We start from the raw sequence: 27,807 nt of genomic DNA on the forward strand, positions 1-27,807 counted from the left end.
TATCCCCCTTCGCGCAAATATTTCAAGCAAAAGAAGTGTTTTAGACGATAAGTTGTTCGACTCCGAGGGTACTATAACCATTCACCCAAATATTGAGCGTCATGGGAAGTACATTTATTGCTACGCATCACTTGAAAAACACATAGTTGGATTTAAGTTCGCCAAAGTAATCGTTTATGGTGAGTTCTTCCTCCTTTTTGATTGGTAATTTTTAACTTCATCTTTAACTCATTCAAATGTTTTTCGATATCTTGCCATGTTAGATGTTGTTGACCGCCAACATTTATATGATAAAGTATATTCTAAATAGTTATTTTTTAACTTCTTACAATATTCTGAAAGGGGCCACATCGTGATCGCTGATATTGAGGATAAACGCTTAGGGTGCAGGGTGTGTTTCCTCCCTCCGACAAACAAAATAATACGTTATGTGGGTTATTTTTGACACATATTCTTCAGTTTACGACATTGATCTATATATTACTATTCTGTTTAAACTTCGTTCAAAGGCCCACCAGAAGGCATCAAGATTACTTCCCCTATGGACCTATACGATGGCATAGAAGTCAATGTAACCTGCAAAGCTGTTAATGGATACCCCGCACCGCATATCCATTGGTACATCGGAACAAGAAATCTTACAGAGGATTCATCTTTAAACATAAGTGAAAATAAAGCTGGTCGATATGATGCTGAAAGCACTCTGACTCTAATACCGACGAGGTATGACCATGGGAAACGTCTTCTCTGTGAGACAATACAACCTACAATACTCCAAGCTCGTTCGGTGAATCAAAGCTTGGTTCTAAATATATACTGTAAGTACTGATTTCAATATATATTTAATAAGATTATTTGACTGATTAGATATACCATGTAGATAGGGAATCATTTTGAAATACAAATGATTTTGTCTGCATACATGTTTTTTTTTCGTTGACTCGTTTGCTAAATAAGTTTCTTGCTTGTATGCTATATGTTTCGTAGACACTGTCTTTTTTTCTAAATATTTTATTGAAAACTTAAGCCTCTTGGAATTCATTCTGCATTCACAACAAACTGATTAAGTTCATGACGAGGCAAAAAAATGAACCAAAAATTATATCTAACATCTAGGGAATATTTTGTCTCTGTGATGTAGATCATCCCGTTGTGTCAATCACTGCTCGACATCTTACATCAAACAAAGCAAGTGGGACTACAGAGCTCGTGGTGATATGTGAAGCTGATGCCAATCCCCCTGTCATTACCTTCGAATGGCTATGCAACGAAACTGTAGTGTCCAACGACTCCAATAACAACATACTCACTGAGACTCTACGTGAAGATGCAACCCTAACATACCTAAGGTCCAGCGTACTTGAGATTCAAAACCCACTCTCCAAATATTGTGTTTATAAATGCACCGCTGCATCGGAATACGGCTCAGGGAGTGCGATCTTCAATTCCCTTTATTTATGTAAGTTGAAGGTCATCTTGCTTTTCTACTAACCAAATGACAAATAAAGTGATAGAAACATTACTACATATCATTGATGTTGTGTTCTTTTTTTAAATAATACAATACGAATTGTCCGTGTTAATCTTCTGGCTTTTATTCACTCCTCCCCAATGTAAAATAGTTGAATTTAATAAGTTTCATTTAAATGCGTTCATAATTTTTCTTTCAAAATAACATTACCACGTTATCAAAACAATAATTATGATTTATAATTGAAAATATGAAAGGTCAGTAATATTTTTTTACAAACCTGTACTTTTATGTTTATTTTATTTTTTACAGTTTATATCATATTTCTTCTTTTTCTACAGATTTAATCCCGAATGCACCTTCTGGGATCATCATCCACCAAAACCAGACGAAATCGTCATCTCTTTTCGTTGCCTGGAAACAAAGTTTCATCATCGGAAATAAGACGAAAACATTTTTCCGAAAGTAAAGACAATGATATCAAATGATATGAAATCAATAAAATGTAGAGTTTCATATAGAGTAGCTTATGATTTATTAGCCATCGTATCGTCCACGTATTTTTACAGTATAAAAATTCGAGAATGCGATGCATTCGATGGGTATTTATTTCATTTGAAAAATATTTTGAATAATATACAATAACATACACAAAGGTCAATACCATCTGCTTCCCAAATGTTGGATATGTTGGTACCTGAAAATTGTAAATGTCGCGTTCAATCATTTTTCTCAACATCACAATCTTGATGAAAGAAAAAAAATCAAGGGATCGTTTAATTAATATATATATATCAAGCTACAGAAGGAACATGTGTAAGAGTGTTTGTAGGCCTATTTGTTCTCCAAAATGCTGATACACTCTGCAATATAGGATGAAACACTATAATTTAGACACAAGTAGCAATTTATTAACGTGATTTTTATTACCGCCTCTGAGAAGTATTAGCTTTAATATGCCCAGTTTTCTCAAATTCAAATAGTCCGTTGGCTGTGTTTTATGCATTCTGTTGAAAGTAACTCCTAGTAACTGCACTGTACACTCAGGGTTCATGGAACGCACTGTACGTAGGTCATTAAGAGTTCAAGTGTTGGAGTACAAATTCGCTTTATACACGTAGTCATTGAAACTAACCATCATCCGTTATCAAACATTGTTTTACTTCTCCAAAGTTTTAAAATAGTATCTTGAAATTTTCCAAAGAACTAGAAGAGAATGTATGAAATAGGAACAAAGTAAAATTATCACTTTAACACGAATATAGCTGCAAGAAACGGAGCGGTGTGAAACAAATCTAGGTGTGTCACTTTCCACACTTTATTCATAAGCATCGCCTCCCTCTTCTTTTGGCGCGTTTGAGCTTAGTCTTTCAAAAATATAATTATATTCGTCATAACATCAAAACACAATTTCAGTTTCCGTTCGTTGTTTCCATATGACTTCAATGACAAAAACTCACTTCTTCATAATGGTACTCATTTTGAATAGATTGCTACAGTCGTATAACAACCCAGAATATCTACTGGATGCTATTCTGACACCTTTACATCTGTACATAAAAATAACAGTTTATTCTTGGGCTCACTGACGAAAGAGCGCCCGCTTTCAGTCTAACAAGCTTTTAACATTTTACCTGTAATATTGATTGGTGTTTAAGTGTGCGAAACCAAATCTTTGCACATGATGTAAAAGAATACACGGAAGTGCGATTGTTGATTTCCTACAAATTTCGAATGTAGTAATTTCGTGTTCACACACTCTGTTTTAGTTTAGAATCTACTGTCAGTTGGAACATACAGGACCTCCTTGCATTGTTCACCGAATGATGGCGTCCATTTCTGAACATATGGTTCTTATTATTTGCCTTGAAATTATCACCTCACAAAGCTGTAAGTATAATGTATTATTTATATATCCTTCGTGAAAGGAGTTTGTATGAAGCATATAAATGCTTACCGTATGGCTTTACATGAGTTCGTCTGAATAGTGTATATGTGTACCAAATTACCCAATTGTATAGGCCATACGAGGGATGATATAGCCGATTTATACTGAACGGCATATTCTACGAGAGCATCATTTGAAATAATTCTATATTAAGAGGTGTATAAAATAAAATATATTTTCTTTCATATTGGACTCATTTTGTTTTTATCTCAAGCTCCACCAAATCGGCTGTATATCACTGATGGAGAGGGCATCTATAACTGCTCAAACAGCCTCCCTCTAACGGTAATAGCTGGCCAACAACATGACATCACGTGTGAAGCATATGAAGCAATGCCCTCTGCAATATTGGAATGGCGTTTACCTGATGATATGGCAGTTGTTCATCAGGATCAGTCTGATGTCATCCAAGACAACTTTTACATTTCTCGGAAAGATGTGAGAATTCAATTTTCCAGGAATGATCACAGAAAGATTCTCACCTGCATCGCATCACATCCACAGCTATCTAAGAGCCTTAATTGCTCAGTTCATCTAAATGTTCATGGTAGGTACTTTGTATAGTTGCCAAGCTTGTAATTGCTTTACTTACATAGACCTATGAATTTTGAGCAGTATTACTGTTAAACGAATCGATTTCTTTCCTTTTAAATATAAATACTTTAATCTGTCATGTTCCTTTCATTATAAGGTCACATGAAAAAAAAAATATCATGCAGTATGTATCCCGCAAAGATCATATGGTCATTCATGACATTCGGCATTTGCTAAATATTGTTTATAATCATTTTGTTTCCCATCCCCTCTCTATCTTTCTCTATCCTCCTGACTTGCTCTTCATCTTTTCCTTTGAAGTTCTTCCTATGAGTGTGTTGCTCTTTCCAACTGGAAGTATCCAGTCCCAGACAAGACTCATATACGTTCAAGAAGATTCACCGACTTCAATCACATGTAAAAGTATTGGATCATTCCCAGCGACCGAACTATCCTTTCAGTTAGAAAGTGGCAATGGTCTCGCCGAAAGAATTCTTCCAAATATCTCAAGAAAAACAAGTATTTTAGACCATGATTTGTTCGACACCGAGGGTACTGTAATCGTACACCCAACTATTGCACATCATGGGAAGTACATTAATTGCTTTGCATTACTTGAAGAATCTCTAGTGGAATGGGTGTTTGCCAAAGTGGTCGTTTACGGTGAGTCTTTTTCTTCCCTTTTGGTTGGTTATTTCTTAAGCCAAATTTCAATCCATACAAATGTTCAATATAATGTATCAGGTGTTATCTGTTAACCATCATCTTGGTAAAGTATATTAAAAATAGGTGTGTATTGTTTTTTAATTTCTTACAAGTTTCCAAACTGAAAAGGGTTACGTCGTCATCGCTGATAATGTGCATTTCACGTTATCTGAGTATGCTAGGTGTTTTTCCCCCTTCTAAAAGCTACATACTATGCTAAGGTCTATTTGTACCAAAATATCATTCTTTAGTTAAGTACATTAATTTAGGACTATTTTTACGTTTCGTTCAAAGGCGCACCAGAAGGAATCAAAATGACTTCCCCTATGGACCTATACGATGGCATAGAAGTCAATGTAAGCTGCAAAGCTATAAATGGATACCCTGCACAGCATATCCATTGGTACATCGGATCAATGAATCTTACAGAGGAGTCCTCCTTAATCATAAGTGAAAATAAAGCTGGTCGATATGATGCTGAAAGCACACTGACTCTAATACCGACGAGGTTTGATCATGGGAAACGTCTTCTCTGCCAGGCAGTTCAACCTACAACACTCCCAGCTCGTTCGGTGAATCAAAGCTTGGTTCTGAATATTACATGTAAGTATTGATTTCGCTTATGCACTTGGCAGGTTGGGGAGATGGGGAAACTTTTAAAATTCCAACATATCTCGTCTGTCTACGTGTTTTTTCTAGTTGGCTATTTTCCTTTTTTTGTTTTTGTAATGTTTGGTAGAAGGTGTTTAAAGATGCTTTAAAGAAAATTTGAGCTTCTATAGGATTTTTGTATTTACATAATTCACAACAGACTGAACATGCTGAATAAAAGTTGCGCGATAAATTAATTTCATTATCTATTGCTGTCCTATATTTATACTTCTCCCATTCAATAATAATTATTTTAATATTGCATTTCGTCTCTGTGATGTAGATCATCCTGCTGTATCAATCACTGTTCGACGTCATACATCAAACAAGGCAAGTGGGACTACTGAGCTCGTGTTGATATGTGAGGCGGACGCCAATCCTCCTGTCATTACCTTCGTTTGGCTATGCAACGAAACTCTAGTGTCCAGCTACTCCAATAACTACAGGCTCACCGAAACTCTATATGAAGATGCGACGCTAAGGTCCAGCGTACTTGCGATTCAAGACCCACTCATCATGTATCATTATGTTTACAACTGCACCGCTGTATCAGAATACGGCTCGGGAAGTGCAGCAATGAATTCCCTCTATTTGTGTGAGCTTAAAGTTATCTCTGTTCTTTTTTTTATAATCAAACAACAAATGAAGTGATCAATATATTTATTAATACTTTGTGTTCTTTTTTATTACATAATTGATGAGGTTTTGATATTCTTCTACATTTCGAGAAGAATCATCCTTTTTAGGACTAGGCCTGTGGCGTTTAGTGACTCCTCCAAAATTTTAAACTGAACAAAATGGAGTAAATAAGTCAAGAAAATTTGCTTTAAAATTCTATATTTACGTTATCCTATCAGTAATGCCGTATCACAGAAAATGGTAAAGTGTTGATTTTTAACATTTTAGTGATACTTATAAACATTTCGTCTGAAGTTTATTTTTGTAGTTTATATCATATTTTTTTAAGATTTCGTCCCAAATCCACCTTCTGGGTTCACGATTCACCAAAACCAGACGAAATCTTCATCTCTTTCTGTTGCCTGGCAACCAGGATTCATCATCTAGAAATAAGACCAAAATAAATCATTCAGAATTTAACAATGCAATGAACGATGATCCTTTACTTCTTTGTACAGCATAAACACACGGAAATATGATTTTGTTCAGATGTATTTGGTGGCTTAGCTATTTAATATTTTGAATGAAATACTCTGAGTTGATGTCTATTTTGTATTATGTAATATAAAATAATATATTAGATAGCCAAGCGCAATTGATCCAAAGCGCGTCACGTGATATAATCGAAATCAATGTATTTTCCCAGGCGGTCAACCTTCGATGAATATATTGACCAGCCGTTCCATGAATATATTTTTCTACGTGTATGGCGCCCTCTTGTGGATTAGATGTTATTACTTACACGGAAATAACATATGTGGGACTAAAGTAGCGATCGTTTGCAATCGATCAACACTCTTCGAACGTACCGGACCGCGGAATTTAAGTGAGTCCGACGACGGAATAACCGTCTTTTCTGAAATTTTGGGGATCTATTTAATATATATGTATGGATATGTATTGATGAGTGGAGCCAATGAATTAAGTTAGTTTAGCAGATAGAGACTGAAGGCGTGTTAGTTTAGCTTACTTTTAAAACTTTTATTTTTTTATTTGGGCTAACGTCAAAGATTTGTGGTGATGTCTGATGAGAAATGGGGAATATGATACGTTGGAGTGTTGTGGCCCAGTGGATCAGTTTCCGGACTCTGAAACAGAGGGTCTTGGGTGCGAATCCCAACCATGGCGTAATTTCCTTCAGCAAAAAATTAATCCACAATGTGCTGCACTCAACCCAGGTGAGGTAAATGGGTACCTGGCAGGAATTTATTCCTTGTAACGCAGCGCGCGTAACAGCTGCACTGCTAAAACCAGGGTAATTATGGTGCATATACTTTAGAGCGCTTAGAGACTTCTGACAAAGTAAGTGTTAAGCGCTATATAAGCAAGTATAATTATGATCAGCTTCTGGACGATAAAATTGTTTAAGTTGATCTATAGATTTAGGCCTCGGCCAAGAGGTATTAAGGTCTAACTTTTTAACGTGTTAAATATAGATCTAGGCTAAAGTCAAAAAGTTAAAGTAAAAAAATCTAGCGTAAAATCTTGCTAAAGAAAACGTAAGTTAGTGTTAGCGAAACATTACTTAGATTTGGTCCTGGACCTGGTTCGACAACAAAAAATCAGAAGAACCTCCAACAGTAGTCTGAAATAATTTAGTTGTAACGTTAGATCTAACTTAGTCATGTCTCATCCCAAATTAGATCAGAATCTGCACCTGATCATGGCTCAACATGCATTCTCGATCTGCCTTGCCCTTGGGTACTGGACCTGGACTGCACTCTAAAATTAGATCTAACAAGTTAAGCTAAAACAAATTTTTAGTTAAGATTTAACGTTAGATCTATCTTCATCATTCAAGACTATCTAATATAACAGATATTGACCTCGTGAAAATCGTGATCATATTTTCCCTCAGCGCTGCGCACTTCGGGAAAATATAACCCCTCGGGAAAATATAAATCCGGCGGTCTGAAAAATTATTATATTGCAAACCACATCAGTCAATATCTGTTTAATATCGCTATGTATCCAAGCAACCACTGACGTGAAGACTGTCTCTTGTCTGTGTGTGTGTGTGTGTGAATGCGCGGTAGGGTGCGTGTGTACGTTAGCTAAAGGTATCGGGCCGCCCATTTAGAATGAACTGACTTGAATTGAACAAAAAATGACTGACCGTTACTAATAATGAAAAGATAAATAATGAAAGAAAAATAATCCCATGAATGCGGAAAAGGGTACAATTCAAAACTTCAAAACCTTTTACAATTTTTGTTTGGTTTGCTCCGAAAAATATGGGGAACGCTATACCTATATGGATGATGACTTATTTTGATACTTTGAGCGATCGGATATCTACTGCACCAGTATTGGCTAAAGCAATCACACTGGAAGAAATGTGGCATCATGGCGTGAAGTAAATTGAAGGCTATGAAGTTTCATTCCCACTTCCCCACTTTGTTTTAAAAATGCATTTTAGAGTCTTAAATCATTGCTTGAACATTAAAATATTATTTCAAAAACCATGATAACAAAAAAGATTTGTTGGAATTCTAGTATACATAAGTTGTGCCATTACACCGAAAGTTTTAACATGCTTATAATACTTTTCCACCCTTACGTTAATCACATTTTTTGCTGAAAGAGCGCCCACTTTACCAATAAAATAGATTCGAAACATTAACATGTTCACATTAGGCCTACCTGTCATGTTGATGGATGTTTGAAGTGTGTGAAACCGAATCCTTGTATCGAAGAAGGACTTAATACAACAAAGGGCCATTGGTGGCTTTTCGAAACGGTGTATGTCTTATTAGATCATTTTCCATAGTCTCCGTGCATTCATGATTGACCACAGTGTGAAGTGAGTATACGACTACATGGCATTTCTGTATTTCTAATTACTGGACGGCGATGGCCATCTCGATTCAAGCAACTTTTATTTTATCCTTGGTTGTAATCATCTCACAAAGCAGTAAGTTTTTATTATATTTGCATTATGGAGATAGGCCTATCGTAGTGAATTAAGATGCTAAAAAAAGGATTGTGTGAGCAATACGATTTTTTATGTGGTGCCTGTCACACTTTAAAAACGACTACGAGTATTTAAACTTGTTTGTATTCAATTTTACAAATTTGAACAAAATATATTTTAACTGACTAATAATGCTGATTAATGCATAAAATCCCAATTTCACGGTAAATCTTTTAATATAGCCCCAAAATGTTCATAAATTTCGGCTCGGACACGTTATGATTCTCATTAAAATAAATATATAAAAAAAACATGGCAGTTCATACAATATTTTTATTCATTTTGTTTACCTTTTGTATGTATATGGTCTCTATTGATACTATCATATTGCTAAAAGAGGCCCTTGATAAAGTAAAATATAGTATTTATTTTCCCTAAGAACAAACAGCAAAACCACAATATTCTATCAAAGTGAATAAACTACCCAGAAAACCCTTATTACCATTACGGACAAAATACCAGTATTTTCTTTCAAAGCTGATTTATACAACTGTATTTTTACCTTTCTGCTCATTAGAACATGTATTCCTGGAATGTCTAACAAGTAAAAAATCTCGCCCGGAATGATAACGGATAGCGGCATGAGCAATAGATATCGAGACAAAAATGCGGAGCTATCCATTCGAATTGACATGAAAACCATACTTATAATCCATTTATGTAGCGAAACTAAATATAATATAAACTGACAACATTTTAGAAAGTATCTATTTGTTTCCAAACTTAAAATTGATATCGTAGGGTGGCTCATATATCATAAACGATCCCATTAAAAAATGCACTCATTGTAACGCATTATGTTTTGTTAAGTATGGTTTGGTTCTACATTAGGCCTACGTTATAATGAATGATTATAAAATGAAAAAAATATTTCCTAACCAGGTACAACAGAAAAATAAAAATGACAAAGTATCCATTAGGCCACAATTGCAATTCCTTTGTAAACGTAACACTTGCTATCGAAAGGTGGCTGATATATATAAAAAAAATGACCCCCATTAAAATGCTCAACCCTAGTAAAGCATAATGTTTTGAGCTTGCAAAACATGATATCGGTCTACGTTAGGTATACATGTGCGTTATAGCGATTTTTAACTGAAAGATTCTATTCTAGCCAGGTTCAACATTAACAATGGAAATTAAACACTATCCAAGTAACTGTCATTCGTTTGCATACTTAAGGGTGGCTGAAATATCATTAACAATACCACCACAATGTTTAATCCTTGTAAACCATTATGTTTTGAGAACGTTGAACGTGGTTTGGTTCTAAGTTAGGTCTGTGTTATTATAAAAAAAATCTAACTAAAATATGTTATTCTAGTGAGGTAAATCATCAAAATGAAAAGTAGAAAAGGAATTCATTAAAAAGGATATTCGGTGTATTCATTACTTCAATCACCAGATCCACCACATGTGATCGTTATTATTGATGGCACGGGGATTCGCTACTGCTTTAATAACCTTTCAGTGACTGTAATAGCTGGAGATCAACACAACATCACATGTGAAGCATATGGAGCAATGCCTCCTGCACTACTGGAATGGCGTACATCTGATGATATGGCTATTTTACACCAGAATCAGTCCGATGTTGTTCAAGACGGATCCTACATCTCCCAGAAAGCCATAACAATTGCACCCTCCAGGAAAGACGACGGAAAGAGTCTTACCTGCATTGCATCACATCCACAACTACAATATGAACGTCTATGCTCAGTTCGTCTCATTGTTCACGGTATGTATCCCCCCCCCCCCTCAAAAAAAAAAAAAAAATACTGTTCTCTATATTGTATATGGGATATCACTCAGTTAAGAGAGAGATTTATCCAAATAAAACACCATTCCATTAATGAATTGACATTCGTTAGCGTGTGGATTGATAATTGGCCATTTCCTCCCTCTTAATCTCTTTATTAATTTGTTTCTTTTTCTTATCTTTTTAGTTCTGCCAAGGGATGTGCTGGTCTTTGCGACTGGAGTTAACCAGTCACATTCAACCATCCTTAACATTCAAAAAGATTCACCAACTTCAATCACTTGCAAAAGTATTGGATCATTCCCAGCGACCGAACTATCATTTTGGTTAGTTGGCGGTGGTGACGATACTCAAATTTACTCAAACCTTTCAACGACTCGCAGTGTCTTAGACGGAACTTTGTTTGACACTGAAAGTACTATAACCATACACCCAGACAAAAAGAACCACGGAAAGCACATCGTATGCTACTCATCTGTAGAAGGCGTCTTTGTTAAGGCGGGGTTAGCTAGACTGGTTGTTCTTGGTGAGTTTTTTTTATATTATTTCTTAAACGAAGTATCATGAATAGTTTGTAGATCCTAAGAAAACTAATCATGCTAACTCAAAAGGAATACAACCATAGCAACTGTAACATAGACAGAATTACAACTAGCTCGCTGCTGTATTTTTTTTTGATATTTTAGTTTTAATTAATCTATCGTCATCATTATTGGTAATATTGACGTCATATCAGAAGACAATGGCGTTAGATTAACTCTAAGCCTGTTGTACGCTGATGTCATATCTTATATTTTAGCTTCAATTTTACTATGATAATCGTAGGTTGTATCTTTCTTTAAAGGACCACCGGACGATATCACAATGACTCTCCCAGATGACGGTATGTTTGAAGGAGCAGGAACCAATGTAACATGCAGAGCTCTGAATGGAAACCCGGCCCCCGTCATCTACTGGTACCTAGGATCAACGAACGTGACTGATAATTTATCCATGCAGACAAGCAAAAACATAGCCGATCTGTATGATGCTGAAAGCACGTTATTCTTCACACCCAAGAGAACAGATCATGGGAAATGTCTTATCTGCGTGGCTGTTCAACCTGACATACCCTCTCCCCGTTCAGTGAATGACAGTACGATTCTGGCCATATCGTGTAAGTGCGATATAGGTTTGAGAATGATAGAGACTACGGCGTGATAGATATGCTGTTGACATGCGTCTGATTAATGTTTACATAATGCATATTTCATTGTTTGAAACAGATATCAGAAATAAAATAAATCGTCCGAAAATTCATTATGCCCAGTTGAACGTTGGCCCAGCAGTCACTATTAACTGAGCCAACACCAAAGCTCCTTCACTAAATTAGAATCATATAAACCTAAGGGGCAATGACATTAAAACAAGTGCTCTTCCAAACAACCTTTGTGAATAAATTCGATTATTTACCCCACTATGTGAGTTTTTCATCACCCTGTCTTGATATCAGTTCTAATTAATTTCCAAGTGTCATTGCTTATTTTCATTTCAGATCATCCCATCGTGTCTAATACTTTTCGAAGACCTTCAACGATAGAACCAAGCGGATCTGCTAGATTCATGTTAAAATGTACAGCTGATGCATATCCTCCCGTCATTTATTTTGAATGGCTCTGTAACGAAACTCTGATTTCAAACGACACCGGTAGCATCTCCCTCCCTGAAAATTCATCAGAACGCGAAACCATGACCTCCTCAGAACTTGCAGTTCAAACCTCTCTTCCTGACTATCCATGTATTTACCGCTGCACTGCCAAATCAAGATACGGTGAGGGAAGTGTGGTCTTCAACACTTCCATTCCGAGTAAGTTCAAATGTGGCTCGCGCACGTCTTAACATGTGAACATAAATCGCGCCTTATATTAATCATGTCAATGGCAAAAACATTTACAGAACAAAGATATGGCGAAGTATAAACGAAAACAACAACAAACGGCAACAACAATTGGTGATATTTCATCATTTTGGAGGTTTAAGAGATAGCAAAAAAAAATCAAAATAGCAATATCAAGAGGAAACTTTCATGTATTAAGGTAATGATGATATTTAAATTTTTCCTCGACTCTTTCAAAGCTACACCAGATTCACCTTCTCCGCTCATCATCGATCAAAAGCAGACGACATCTTTAGCTCTCTTCGTTGCCTGGCAACCAGGATTCATCATTCGGCTCCTTTTCACATTAATTTTCAAATAAGGTAACTTTACGATCATTGTAACTATCACAGACAACCTTGACTGTGATTTGCTTCTGACCCTTGTTACTAATTACGGCAAACTTATACAAACATCCTACTCTCGCCACGATTGAAACGGTGATCGCATACAGTATGTACACGTGGAGTGATCGTAGTGATCGTATCATATCGTATTAGATCAGTCGTGAAAATCGTCATGATCAATAAAAATGCATTGTTACATGTAGATTTTTTCGCGATTAGTAACGATTGAAGGGCCAATCAAAGCGTAATTGATTGTGAAACAATGAAACGGGGTATCAATGTCTTTGTTATTAAACTGGCTCCTGGTCACGAGACAAACAAATGTCTACATACCAATGACTGTGTTAATGATTTTAGAGTGGAGAAGTTTGAACCTTTAAGCATGTTCCATTTATCAAAATGTAATAGCTTCTCTTTAATTTTGTCTTCAAGATCATATCGTGCTTTTCTGTTATAAATAATGAACATGCACTGTAGAGATAGCCATAATCATTTCATAAATAAGTAATAAAGTATCTGCCTTAAACCGGCAACGCCGATATCCCTACCTAGAACTGTAGTTTGAGTGACAGGTGGGTATGCATGTGTGGAGTGGCGGACCTTTCAGATATTCGAATATTGACTCGGAGATAATCTTTTTTCTTATCATTTATTATCAGATTTTGGGACAAAATTTTGGAACACATTCTGCTCACAAAGTCTTATTCCATCTTATGAAAAATACTTTTTAATAAGAATTCAAATCAATTAATTTTCATTTAGTTCGTTTGTTTCATTTTTGTTATCGGTTTATCTACTTATTCAGTAAAAAGTATAATTCACCCCCCCCCCCCCCTTTAGAGGGGGTATTGTCGTCCCCACATTCATGAAGTGTAGTGTGTTGAAATGGATGATCCGGGCTAAAGTAGAATTCACTGAGCAAAATACCGAAAATTTAATCAAAATCGGATGACAAATAATAAAGTTATTGAAGTTTAAAGTTAAACCTTATTTTGTGAAAACGTCATTATTAATATTCAATAGGTGGGCTGATGTCACATCCCCACTTTTCGTTTTCTTATGTTATTACATAAGATCATATTTTTTAATTATTTCAAACCTGTGTGAATAATATGTCTCCCTTATAATGAAATTAGTTGCAGCAATAAATATATAATGCACTAAATCAGTTGTCAATCCAAGTTTTATAGTTCTCGGAGGAAAAAATTGAATAAACCTAATTTCATATGATAAAATACAAAGAACAAGTGGGGATGTAATATCATTGCAAAGCTTTAAAAATTCAATAACTTTTTTTCATTTGTTATCCGATTTTGATGAGTCAATGCAGCAACTAACAGGTCGGTGCAATTGGTTTTGTTAATATAACTGGCAGCTGTCCCGCCCTATCCCTTTCTTTTCCTCAAAGCATCTGATATTGCTTTACATGCTCCGTTTACATTTTCTATTACCAATGGTTTGATTTAGTAAAGGAAAAACATCCACTTTGAAAAAAAGAGATGAATCTTTAGAGGTATAAAGCGTTATTATCGGCAGTTTTAGTTATCACATTTTTGCTTCTTCCTATTTTATTTCAGCATTTTGCTCAGTGAATTCTGCACTATGTATTAAGATATGAATACTTTCAGCCCGGCAATCCCTTTAATTGTGTGCGCCTGTGTGTGTGTATTCGTATTCAACTGGCGTGCTTGTAAAGCCATAGAATATTTATTCTTTTATAGAAACTAAAACGAGAAAGTGTCGAAACCTCTTAAAAATACGCAATTCTGCTAAAAGCGACCCCCCCCTAAATGATAAGATTCTTGATTCTGAAAGTACTTTTCACAGTATACTGCGTTCTTCATTTGGACAGGAGAAATGAATTACGCACAAGCCAGTACCTTTACATGCACTCCGATAATCAGATTTAGGCTTGGATATTTGCCGTCATCACTTAGAGCCAATTCGATTCATATTACAATCTTCAATTGGGGAATCATATTCTACTGTTGCTTTCTTTTATCATCTTTGGGGAATATAGAATATGTAAAAGTACAATTTCGTTTTAAATATAGTTTGAATATAGTCCCAATTCACACACATTTTGTCACCTGACAAAGATATTACACACTGCAGGAGATTGATGGCAATTCTTCGTTGTTAGTATTGTGTGGAAATTGTAAAAAAAGGGTAAGAACTTGTGCTATGATGAAAACGAAAGAAAACAAGAAAAATAAGAGGAAAGTGAAATGAAAAAGAAGAGACCGACAATTGGAAAAGAAGGAAATGTATATCAAATGAATGAAAAAATGATAGAAACTGAGATAGGAAACCAATACAACGGAAGAGAAAGACCGCTTTTGCCAATTAATCAAACAGTTGTTTTAATATCATTCGACAAATTGGTCAGTCAATCGATCCAGTGAATACGTAGAACTCAAGCATGTTTTTATTCAAATTTGTCTCGATTTATTCTTCAATCACATTTTACCCACAAGATCCCTAATGAAAGAGGAAAATTCAATATTTCAAGTTAAGAACTTTTTTTCGGAATGGATCAAATTCCAATTTCCTCATGCAAATGGAAATTTGGTAGCACCAATCTCCTTTATTCTCACTCTGTCATGAGTACATTATGAACATCGATATGGGCTTTATATATGAAAGATGTGAATCATATCTTTTCATTGATGTACATCCATGAAGAAAATTGTTGATTATGATAGCAAAAACTTTCTTTAATTACGGTTTCGTTTTTTCTAACATAGCCTTTGTTTTTTGAAATACAGTGCCGAATTGTGACGTCATTAATTTTTCCTTTGTCCATTTTGGCATTTTTAACCATTTTTTTTGGAGTGCATGATGCAAAACCCTGATAACCCAAATTTGGTGGAAATTGGTAAATGGGGGCCCCAAGATATGACCTCATGCCTCATGAATACATAATTAGCCCCATTGAAGTCAATGTACTATTGGCCTAAACAAAAAGTTAGAAACCAGGCCAACAATACACTGACTTCAGTGGGGCTAATTATATATTCATGAGGTCATATTTAAGCCCCCCCCCCATGAACCGATTCGAACCAAATTTGTGGGGGGTATCATGCTCTACCAAAATGGTAAAAAAACGCTGAAATACAAAAAAAAAGTTTTGTGACGTCATCACTTCGGTACTCCATATTAGGAATAACGTAGCCACAACATGTTGCTATTATACCGTGTGATTAAAAACAATGGGGGAAAATAACATGTCATAATCACCAATTTAAGGGGGAAATGTCATGCAAATATATTCATTATAAGAGTAAATTTTCTCAAATAATTTGATACAATATTTATGCGGTATGCCTTCACGCTTAGGCCCATTATTTTGTAATATAATGCTCGAACAAGATAAGAAATTAGATAGAGTTTGCAGATTATAAGTAACCAAATAAATGGAATAAGGAAACACGATTTTTTTGTCAGTTCTGCTACCCTAAGTACTTAAAATCATACTTTTGAGGGAAAATCTTTCAGACCGTTCCTGGTTACAGGGGAACACTGTTTTCTCACCACTCTTCTCCCATTGTTATTCTTTTGCTACAGGCCTAGTAATATTCATGCGAGTCAAACAACTTCTGACCTGCGCAGCCTGTTATCGGTGAAAACTTCACAATGATGTGCATCTTCTCGTCTCTACATGGTGATAAGAGAGTAAGATGGAAACGTGAGGAAACTTTCGTTGCGTATGAACACTGCAACACCACTACGAAACAGTGTCAACCTGTTGTGCTTAATCCAACAAAGTACATTTTCACGGTAGATGACCACAGCTCATCGCTTACTATATTCAATTTGACTACATTTGACAATGGACAATATAATTGTATCGTATTAACTTTGACGACAGCCCTTTCATCTAATACGACATTAACAGTTCTAAATGCAGGTAAGAAAATGGAGTGTTGTATTTGGTAAAATGGAAAGTTTTAGTTGTAGCATTGAATTTCCCATTACAAACAATCCACTGTTGTAGATAAATATCGATATTGGGACAATACGCGTCTTTTCCTCTTCAGAATAACTGTATTCGTAAGGAATCAGTCACAGATTGTGACTATACTTGCAAAACGTGGTTGATTTAATTCCTTCGGCGCCTTTACTTTGAAAAAAAAATCGCCATTCTAGATAATTCCAAAAAAGATGAATGTCCCATGATCATGAATAATCAAATAAATTAAAATTCAAATAATCTAATTCAACCATATCGTTACATCCTGTCAATGGAAGTCAGAATGTGCCTTTAAAAAATGTAGTGGGACTAACGGTATTCATACATGTTATAAGTTACAACGTTCAAGTTGGTACGGAATGGGGTAAGGGTTGGCATGGGAAGGATATAAATGCAAGGAAGATAGGGAAATAAGCAGAAAACCTTGTAACACAAGTCATATAATTGAGAAAAAAGGATATGTTCCAGCATTGTTTGTCGTGACAAGCAAGAGAAGCACATTGTAATTTCTTTATCCTTTACAATTACCAGGACCCCGTCTTACAAAGAGTTACGATTGATCGAATCAATCTCAACTTGAATCCATGAATACCATATTTTTTGAGATATTCACAACATCCATACAAAACGAATACAATAGAATGATGAATGTATGAATATACATCGTATCTATAAAATATCTTAAAACATTTGTATTTTAGATGTTGACGTTTTTGGCTGCCCATAGTTGGAATGATCGGATCAATCGCAACTCTACACTGTTAGAAAAAATAAAAAAAATTACAGAAGGAAAAATAGATTTTACAGACAGAAGTAACCCAATAATTATGTAAATTGTTAAACAGGGAAAAAAATCAATTTTTTTTAATACAATTTTACAGAACAGGTCTGTTTTAAAAAGGGGAAGCCGTTTTATTACAACAGATTTGTTAGGTTGCATACACCAAATACCCCTTTTCAATGTAATTTTACACGAATGCATGTAATGTTACAAAGTGCAGTAAGATTACAGGTGTTCTCGAGACTCTGCTGCAGGAATTCGTTTTTTTAAGGAGAAATTTTCTAACAGTGTGTGTAAGACAGAACTCGGAAGTAAAGAGTTTGAGATATAAGAAATCATTAAGTAAAACATTCTTATAGATCGATATAAATTAGAGTCAATGAATATTACTTCCCTCTCCCCCAAATGATATCTAGTATCACCAAATGCGGTCATCATCGTCGATAGTCTGAATCAAGTCGAATATCAAGACAACCAAACCGTTTTGATGACAGCCAGCGAACAGCTCAACGTCACATGCACAGTGAGTGAGGCACGTCCGCCGGCTCTTATTGAATGGAACACCGATGTTGAACGTATCCAGGTCATGGATCAAATCAATGTTGTTCAAGGCCAAAGCTACGTATCTCAAAGGGTAGCAACCATTACTCCTTCTAAAGATGATCATAACAAATTACTTCGTTGTCAGGCATTTCATCGTGATCTCCAAAATGTACTTCAGTCAACCTTCTCTCTTTACATTCAAGGTAGTACATATTTCTATGTTTCATTAATTACAAGAAACTCCATCACCTTACTTTAACGACATTCTATTCCTTGTCTTTCGTCTCTACATTAAATGTATCGTTATTTTTCCGTATTAAATTGCATTAATCCAATTCTGTCTTTTATGACGATATATAATTATCTACTATCTAAAAAAAGAATTATATTCAAACACTATTCCATTCATATTCTTACATTTTGCGATGATTGAACAAGAAATTTAGGTAATCATATTTGAAATGTTTTCCGGCTTTCCCTTCTTCGGAGACATTACAATATAAAGTATATCCTCGCCAACATATTCCTATTTTTTCACAACCGACTTGGTGCGCAAGCTTGAGATAGGGCTTAGCATAAACTTGATACACCCTTAAGATTGGCAAGCAAAAGGACGGGTTTTATAAGAATGAATAAGCCAATGAGAAGTCCTGTAGATCTTTATATGTACTTCCAAAACATGTTCACTAAAGATGTCTGTACAACAAGCATCAAATATTTTTTCTTTAGAATAGGCACACAAAGTATATTCAAACACTCCCATCATTTCGGTATTCTCAATTACATCGATATAAGTTTATCTTACATGTGTAACAGAACTGAAAAATGTTTTATTCTTTGTACAAGTAACTCTAGATTTCTTTTTTTCTTTTTCAAAGAAATTTTTTTTTTTCTCCACAACGCATATAAACAAATGCAAAATGTATGTGATACATCAAATTCAGTATCATACATATACACAATACATAATTTAAATAAGCTCGATGTGCCTCGATTCATCAAGATATACAATAAACTTATTTTGTTGCATGTGCATAGTTCGTTCTTTATCATGCTGATACTTTAATTTCTTTTGAAATGATGAGAATGATAAGTTTCCTTTAAACACTTAGTTGAAAAGATATAATATTTGGCATATAAAATATCAAGATTAAAAGAAGAATTTCCAGCAAGTATGCCAACTACAAAGTCATTGAAAGATAATTTTATTTTACTTTTAAGAGTGTATTTTTCAAAATCATCTAAAAATCGACGAGTAAGGGGACATTCCCAAAATAAATGAGCAATAGTTTCCGTGTGTGCTGAAAAAAGGAACATAAATCAGAATGTGATATACCAACAGTTTTCAAGTACTTGTTAACACCAAGAAAATTATGAAAAATTTTGTATTGAGAATATCTAAGCTTTGTTGAAAAGGTACATTTGAAAGTAATCATATAGATTTTGTCCCAAGTAACGATTGGATCTTAAACAATACTCTTCTATTTGTTTGTGAAATAGGAATAAGAAGTAACTCTAGATACGAGACGGGTCTAAGCGCATTCTCACTTTATCAATCATGGCATTTCTGGGATTGTTTTTTTTTTCACTGTTATCAGTGCTGCTATAATATTGATTTATGAAGGAAATACTGTTTTAGCTTTCCAATATTTTGCTTCATAGTCCTGCCAAGAAAGTTACAGCTTACATCTTCGCAAACCATAACAAACCAAACTGGAACGAACACTCTCATCGTTTTTGAAAATGTTCCAGTAATCATTTCCTGTCAGTATTTTGAATCTCGTCCTCCTGTTGCACTCTCCTGGGAACTTGGACCTACAACGTTTTCTGTTGGTATCACATTTACCAGTAGACCAAACAACATTGACAACAGATTAACTGATGGAGAGAGTAGTTTGCGGATAACACCCCAAAGAAGGGATCATTTCAAATTTCTGAGATGTTCGACACCTGCCGGGGAATGGCAGATTCATGAACAAGTGAGAATCGTTGTTTATGGTGAGTTTATTAAAGTTATTTTATTTTTCGAATGTAAATGTCAACAACTCTTCAATTTTAGTGTCCAGCGTGAGACATCTTTAGCATAAGACGCTGTGAAAATGTTAGCATTATCATTATCATCAATATAAAAAAGATAGATAAACGCCATCAGCTTTAATTCAAATGCACTTGTGATATCAAAGTTAACAAATTAGACGGTGATGTTAACCATCATATTCGTCACTACCATATTTTCTTTTCTTCTAAAGGTCCACCAGACCCTCCAGAAATACTCAATATTACAAGCCTACCAGGCGGGATCCCCACTTCAGTCACTTGCATCGCAAACAACGGGTATCCAGCTCCTGTATTTCAATGGAATCTGGGAGCGACTGATCTGACAAACGAATCAGGGACAGAAGAGCTCACAAATGACAACCATAGAGTTATGGCACGAAGCGAGCTTACTTTCATTCCTAATAAGAAAGACCATGGCCGATATCTTACCTGCCGGGTACATCATCTTGAAACCCCGGATGGATGGTCGAGGAGCACACGGATTAAGATCACCATCACATGTAAGTTGGTTTTATCTTTTCGACAATAATCAATTTAATCAGGTACAAGTTGGTAAGAAATTTTCAGTTCCAGTTGTCACACATGTCAAAGCAACATCAATTGCTGGGATGCTCTCTTTAGCATGTTTAGAAACTTCATTATACAGTATTCTAGGTCTTAACTGCCTATATGACGAGTATAGTAAGATGTTTTTTTTCACGGGTTTAATTTTTTTTCAGGATAGTACTATGAAGCTTTGATCCTTTGTCTTCATTCGAGCCCATTTTATGCACTACATGTATTTCAATTCTTTCATTTAATATGCAGATCCTCCAACCATCGTGGACCTATCGATTCGCCGATCATCATCAGATGATGGCAACATTACTGTACTATTCTCCTGTCGGGTAGATGCGAGACCAAAGGCATATTTCATCCACTGGGTTTTCAATGGATCCAGAGTGGAGAATACTTCCGGTGTCACAATCAATCAAATTGACCTACCAGAAAGAGAAACACTTAGAACAAGCACACTGATGATAACGAATCCAAAAGAGTTCAATGAAGGAGAGTATTTATGTGAGGCCACGACACCACTTGGTAGCGACAGTGATGCTCTCATTTTAAACTTGTGTGAGTTGACAAGAATTCATTATTTCCAGCTCGTTTCGATGAGAATTTCAATGTGCAGATGTGAGGAATATTTGCAGAATTATAATTCACAATAGTTCATAAATGACTATCGATTCATTTATTACTTTTTCATTAATTCTCCGAAAATTCCAAATAAAACCACAAGTTTACATAGAAAATTAAAAAAGGCAAAATATAAATTAACGTTCAAGAATGAAACATATGCAGAAAAATAAAAGAAAGTCAGGCAGGTAATGACATCATTAAGTATACCCAATATAACAAACGGAAGCTAAACACAATTTAATCGATGCAATTATCCACTTCATTTAGGCCTACTGGGTCAATATAAGCAGTATGTACGATCGCAATAACTTTCGCTTTGGCATGCTATTGAACAAAACCTGGTAAGCCGAATTAAGTATAAAAAAATCAAGTATTACTTAAAAAGCAAGAGTGGGACGTGTTGGACTAAGGTTCAGTAGTGAGCGGCCTGTTGGCGTCCCGAGTAAAAAGGCCCTTGTAAAAGTCTCTATCGATTATTCAATGATCATAAGAGCGGTAATGGCATCCTCACTTGTAGATCAGATAGTAGACCAACAGCCTCGATATCCTGGCGCTGGAATGGTACAGAACTCAACAACAGCACCCGTCATCAGATCCACCAAAGTCCATCACAAGAAGAGACCTTGACTACTAGTGTTCTGATCATTTCTAATATTTCGTCAGAAGACGATGGCAACTATACATGTTTTGCTGAGACGACGATTGGGAACGATAGCGAGACGATGGTCTTTTTATATTCTGGTAAATCTATTGATATCAGACCGATGCGCATTTTCATTATTGATTCTCTCTTCCATCAAATGCCCTAGAGGAATATATCCTTTGTAACCTAAATGTGATATGGCTGTACTTCCATCGCGAAGTTGATGATTGTTTTACACTATTATTGTCCCACAACCCTTAACATCAATTCTTTGTAAATCCATACAGCCATCCCAGATCCACCTTCTCGGCTCATCGTCGACAAAAACCAGACGACATCTTCAACTCTCTTTGTTGCCTGGCAACCAGTGTTCGATGGTGGGTATCAACAGACGTTCAATCTGGAATACTGTCCAAACAACACAGCGGCGAAGGAGGAAGAATGTGGTGTTATCACCAACCTGACACAACCACCCTTTACACTGGATGGACTGAAAGCGTTCACATGGTACCGGTTGGCACTGTGGGCAGAGAACAGAGCAGGGAACAGTAGCACTGTGACTGCAATGGCTTCAACAGCTCGTATGTTCAATTCAAGCTATGAGAGTAAAATTAACAAAACAAAATGTTAACTTAACATCTTCTCTACCAAAGATAATAAACATTTTATCAATGAACACACAGAAAACAAAGATCTTCCTATTGAATTCGAGATAACATATACATGTATATATTTTCTGTTACAGTGGAACAATGGATTTGTGTCATGACTTTCATTCTTTAAGTTTGTTTCTTATCTTAAATACTATAATCAGAAGGATATCTTCTTCTTTACACAAGGCTTCCAGAATAAATTAGAGTATCTAGTGTAGAATATAAGGTTTGAGTAAACATGAACATAGTCCTGACATTTTTTTGCCACGTGCAATTTATCATGTAAACTTCTATTCAAAGTTTAATTAATGATCGTGATCAAGACATAGTTTCAGTTTATGAAAATGCTTAACCACTTAATATTATTATATTTGCTTGCATTTAAATCGAAACTTCACAAACCACAATTTCTCGCTCGAGATAAAGGACCACTTATGAAATGTCATTGAATCATATTTCTGTTTGTTTTTCTCAAATGTGCTTCCTTGTTGGGCATACAGCACTGCAGCCAGAGAACTATGGTAAGAATAAGGCTTTACATTTTCTCTCCTCTTTTTCCTTCTCTCATTACAACATTCACTTTCTATGCATACATGTATTGACGAGGATAGCCATCACTACAACACGCTACATGGATGTTGCAAATCCATCCTGAATTAATAACTTGGAAAACCCTGCTAGTCTGTAATATTAAAGAAACTTACTACTAAACGAATGTACATGTATTGATTGGGGGAATATTTGGAATGTTTTTTTTAATATGAAAGACACTTTATAAATATTTAATTAAAAAAAAACTTTCTATGAAAACTTAAAAACGATAAGTTGACAGTTGTAATATTTTTGACATTTCTGTAATAATTGATGATTCTCTTCCTGCTTGATAAAAAAATATTCATGATTTCACAAGGAGAGTAAAAGGGTAACGAATAGGCAAATAGTAAACATCGTTTATCATAGTACATTCAATGCACTAAAAAGTTTGACTTTTTTAATGTATTTTGGTGGGTATTTCTTTCATATAGCTTGGAAGAAATAGACGTTTGTTCCCTCTTATAGTAAAATCTCCCAAACATTATAACTCAATTGAAATTGTATCACGGGTTGGATCTTATTCATTTATTCTTTGTGAATGTAGCTAAAAAAAGTATAGTGTTCTTTTTTCTTCTTTTTTATGACTAAAGTGTAATTATATTAACCAATATTTAATCTCTCGAAATGTGTCTAGAAATATACAGTAAATTTGATATTTCGTGTTCAGGTGTTTGTGAGGTACAAGTATTACTATTTTTTTCATTCATCTTCATTTTACAGGCGTAAGCATTACTCGAGTCGGGGTGGGACAAGTACTTCATATACAGAAAGCAAATCAGTCGTTGGGTGAAGTTTGTTTTGTTTTGAAGTCCTCCAATGAGAGCTGTGCTCTCCTGGATAAATCAAAGTGCATTTACCCCACGAAAGGCATTAAAGAGGTCAGCGTTGACGCGGTTGATGATGTTGTTGTGACCTACGGAAGAGGGTTATGCAGTGAACCAGCTAATATATATATAGGTAACCATTTGTATTTAGTCTCCATCGTTTGTCTCTTTCAGTATTGGGATTTTTATTACAGAAAAAAAATAAAAACAAACAGAACCCTAATTTATGGTTAAATGGCTATTATTCAGCAGTAAATCTAAAAGCGAAAGAGAGCTGAATAAATGGCTGCATAATATTTAAATGAAAATGAAATTCAATTAATAATTACATTTTGCGATGTGCAAAATGTGAGGGAATGAATAAGCAAATGTCTCACTGTGTACACGGATTGAGGTATGTATAAAATGTTTGGGCCGGTGTGTGTGAGGGTCGATCAATTGCGAGCGTGAGTGTTGAGTGAGTTACATACAGTTTTCATCATGTGTGAGAGCTTTTTTTATGGCGACACAGTGCGTGGGATAAATTGTCTGCGGCTCATAAGAATGACCTGATACATAAACGCTCCAATTAATTTGTTCTCTTAAACAAGCAATAACTGCACCTATCATTTTAATAAACTAGAGTATTTCAAGCTCATGAAATATGGGACCATCATGCATACTAATATTACATTGATTCTTGAAATGGTTATAACATGATGATGTATTCACAATATCTCATTGGTCGGGGTTTTACCCTCTCATCCTAGATCAACCTGGTCCGACAGTTCCATCAAGTGATCAAGGAACTCCTTACATGATAATTGCTATTGGTGTGATTGCTTCAATCAGCGTCATCATAGTAATCTCACTTGGTCTCACGTACTTTTATGGATTGATGTGCTGTACCAAACGGAAAAAAGGTATGTTTCAGAGAAAATGATTTACCCCTACCAATATTCATCACTAAAGTATTAAAAATAAATATGTCCATTTCCAAAGTTATCATCCCAAATCTCGATTTATAGTGACAATATTTTTTTCTTCCAAACTTGTCATTCATTTCACTATTTGATTTAACACTCAATATCAGTTTGTTTGTATGTTATTGTATTTTTTTTTCTTTCTTGTGATTCCAGCATCTTTCGGAATGTTAATGTCCACAAATCCATGACGTAACGAAATTTTCATGTAATAAAATAAGTAAGAAGAACAACCACCTTTTAATACATAGAAAATATAATATAGACAACAGCCATTCTTAGTTAATAACCGACATGAACGACGTGTTTGATGATAAATTGAAAAGTGGTGTTTTTCAGTTTTTTTCTCAAAACGATAAGAATGAGTGCATGGTTATGTTTTAACGTATTGTTTGTATGTGCTCTGTATATCATTCTTATTTTTTTTTAGAAAGGAACAAGTAAAATCTTAATATCAATAAAATATGTTAGTTGTGTGGTAATTTTGGATTACAAACTGTTCATCAGAGTTTTAAATGCAGTCGAGATTCAAGATTCAGGCGAATAGAACATGTATCTGACCATGTAATAAACCTTTTTTCAATTGTTTAATCATTTAGTTATTGAGCTGACGATTTCATATCCTGGATTTTTATGCATTCCATTACAGCCAACCAAAATGCAACTCAACATCAAGACAGTAATGTATGTTCCTTATTATCTCCTTGTATTTTTATAAACATAATACTGAATAATGTCTTCATTATTAGGTATTTTTTCTAGGTAAAAAAGTCATATAAAGTGGAAATTAAGAATATGAAAATGGTTCAACTTTTAGTTTATTATAATAATGTTAATGTACTTGCATACATAGGTGTAAACAGTGTATTGATATCAGTATGATTTTTTTCTCCTTGTTTCGTATTATGTTTTTGTTTACTTATTTAGTATCGTTAAAAATCCATTGGACAATATAGTTATCGGCACAATAGATATCTAAGCAATTTATTGGTTTTTCGATTACGTCCTTCACATCTTTATACAAACATTCCAATTAAGATGTATTTTAAGAATGCTTTTTACGTTCCCGATATAACATGGTTTGTACAAATGCCCAGACATTGAATACAAAAAAAAAACAAGAATACAAAGAGAGCTTAGTCTGTAGTAAAATATTACTCGGGAGTGATGAAATTGTGACCATCCTCAGTGTATTCCCAATTGTTTTTTAAGTACCCTTTTTTATCATGTGGATACTTCGTCAAGTGCTCATAATTTTTTGTGCCTTTTTTACATTGTGTGGTAATTTGTTATTGTGCTCAGTATTTTTGAACCTTTGTTAAGATTCTGAAATGCTCCTGACAAACTTGATTTACCAAACTATTTTATTTTTATCAATAGTGCATAATCATATAATCACATATCCTCCTTTCACAACATATAGTATATATATATGTATGTATATATATATATATAGAGAGAGAGAGAGAGAGATATATATATATATATAAGAATCAAGACATGGATGCTAGACGTAGCTTTCAAAGGTATCTCATTTAATTTAATGCTAGCTTTAGAACAAAACCATACAAATAAAATCGTAATAACAACAAAATAAATAAATAGTAACAAAAGGTAAAGAAGGATTACAATAACTTATCAAAATAAAGAGTAGGTAATGAATTAAACAAGATGATTAAGTACAATAGAAAAGGATTTGGTAACTTAAACTGCGAAGAAAGACAAAGACAAAGAAATGACGTAGTCTAACGCCCATGCCAGGATTATTTTATGCCTACATAGAATATGACGCGCTGCCACACACGTTGTGAAAAAGTCCCTCTTCCTTTATATATGTATATATCTATAAATATATATATGTATATATTTATATAAATATATATGTGTGTGTGTGCATTTTTTTTCTGAGGAGGGGATGAAAATTTGCCTGTAGATTAGAGTCGTAGTAAATGAGATGACAACTATTTAATACCCCATAAAATATGGCCTAAGTGAACATTGGGGGTAACTAGACCATTACTAGGAGATAGTCTCGATCTGTCCATAACATCCCATTTATTTTGTTATCACAGGAGGGACAAGGAATCTATACTGAACTCGCAAAGGACAGACCATCGCACTCCTCGGGGCCAGGTACGAGCTACTACATGGACCTAAAGCCGACCAATCCTACATCAACCGCCGTAGCAACCTCCGACGGCAGGGGAGATCATGACTATGATACTCCCAATGTTTCTAATACCGCATATATGGATGCAGACAGTAAAGACGGACACAGACCAAACCATGACTACGTAAGCCCTAGCTCTTCTCCAAAGGGTTCTGAAAGTCATTATATGAATACCGACGGTATGGTACTTGAGAGTGAGTCTGATGGCCATCAGTCCATCAACCATCTTTACACGGGAGGAGATGGAGATGAGACTACGACTCACATCTATATGGACATGAAACCTATGCAGATGCCGTCAACTTCTCTCGGTGTGTCTTCCGTGGAAGATGACACACCGGATGAAGAAGAAGTTGTGTATGCCAACACATGATAAATTATATGAATTTGCCACTCATGAAACCAGGGATATTTTGTTCTTTCGTGAGAAAAAAAAATCGTTAAT

At 35.1% G+C, this 27,807-nt stretch overlaps 2 protein-coding genes across 2 annotated transcripts; both read left to right on the plus strand.

Annotated features, from left to right (window-relative positions):
- The first annotated feature begins 43 nt into the window (after positions 1 to 43).
- On the plus strand, positions 44 to 12,984 carry LOC121419609 (synaptogenesis protein syg-2-like). Its single transcript, XM_041614066.1, has 14 exons — positions 44 to 179; positions 510 to 818; positions 1,142 to 1,459; positions 1,813 to 1,936; positions 3,241 to 3,361; positions 3,634 to 3,966; positions 4,275 to 4,616; positions 4,953 to 5,261; positions 5,593 to 5,904; positions 10,367 to 10,699; positions 10,908 to 11,246; positions 11,565 to 11,876; positions 12,255 to 12,566; positions 12,836 to 12,984. Exons 5-14 carry the CDS (start codon positions 3,295 to 3,297, stop codon positions 12,955 to 12,957), a joined length of 2,781 nt encoding a protein of 926 aa, XP_041470000.1. The 5' UTR covers positions 44 to 179; positions 510 to 818; positions 1,142 to 1,459; positions 1,813 to 1,936; positions 3,241 to 3,294; the 3' UTR covers positions 12,958 to 12,984.
- Positions 12,985 to 16,585: 3,601 nt separating this feature from the next.
- Positions 16,586 to 27,735, plus strand: LOC121419610 (synaptogenesis protein syg-2-like). Its single transcript, XM_041614067.1, has 11 exons — positions 16,586 to 16,892; positions 18,153 to 18,482; positions 19,942 to 20,277; positions 20,529 to 20,837; positions 21,145 to 21,450; positions 22,447 to 22,740; positions 23,313 to 23,333; positions 24,127 to 24,363; positions 24,980 to 25,132; positions 25,792 to 25,871; positions 27,265 to 27,735. The coding sequence occupies exons 1-11, from the start codon at positions 16,619 to 16,621 to the stop codon at positions 27,733 to 27,735; spliced, it is 2,811 nt and encodes a 936-aa protein (XP_041470001.1). The 5' UTR covers positions 16,586 to 16,618.
- Positions 27,736 to 27,807: the final 72 nt, after the last annotated feature.

This window comes from Lytechinus variegatus, chromosome 8 (assembly GCF_018143015.1).
Source record: "Lytechinus variegatus isolate NC3 chromosome 8, Lvar_3.0, whole genome shotgun sequence".
Taxonomy (NCBI): domain Eukaryota; kingdom Metazoa; phylum Echinodermata; class Echinoidea; order Temnopleuroida; family Toxopneustidae; genus Lytechinus; species Lytechinus variegatus.

Coding starts and splice junctions, on each gene's coding strand:
- LOC121419610 (XM_041614067.1), top strand. CDS start 16,619: ATGATGTGCATCTTCTCGTCTCTACATGGTGATAAGAGAGTAAGATGG. Junction 20,278..20,528: donor AGTGAGAATCGTTGTTTATG/GTGAGTTTATTA, acceptor TTTCTTCTAAAG/GTCCACCAGACCCTCCAGAA. Junction 24,364..24,979: donor ACCAGCTAATATATATATAG/GTAACCATTTGT, acceptor CTCTCATCCTAG/ATCAACCTGGTCCGACAGTT.
- LOC121419609 (XM_041614066.1), top strand. CDS start 3,295: ATGATGGCGTCCATTTCTGAACATATGGTTCTTATTATTTGCCTTGAA. Junction 3,967..4,274: donor AGTTCATCTAAATGTTCATG/GTAGGTACTTTG, acceptor TTTCCTTTGAAG/TTCTTCCTATGAGTGTGTTG. Junction 12,567..12,835: donor CTTCAACACTTCCATTCCGA/GTAAGTTCAAAT, acceptor ACTCTTTCAAAG/CTACACCAGATTCACCTTCT.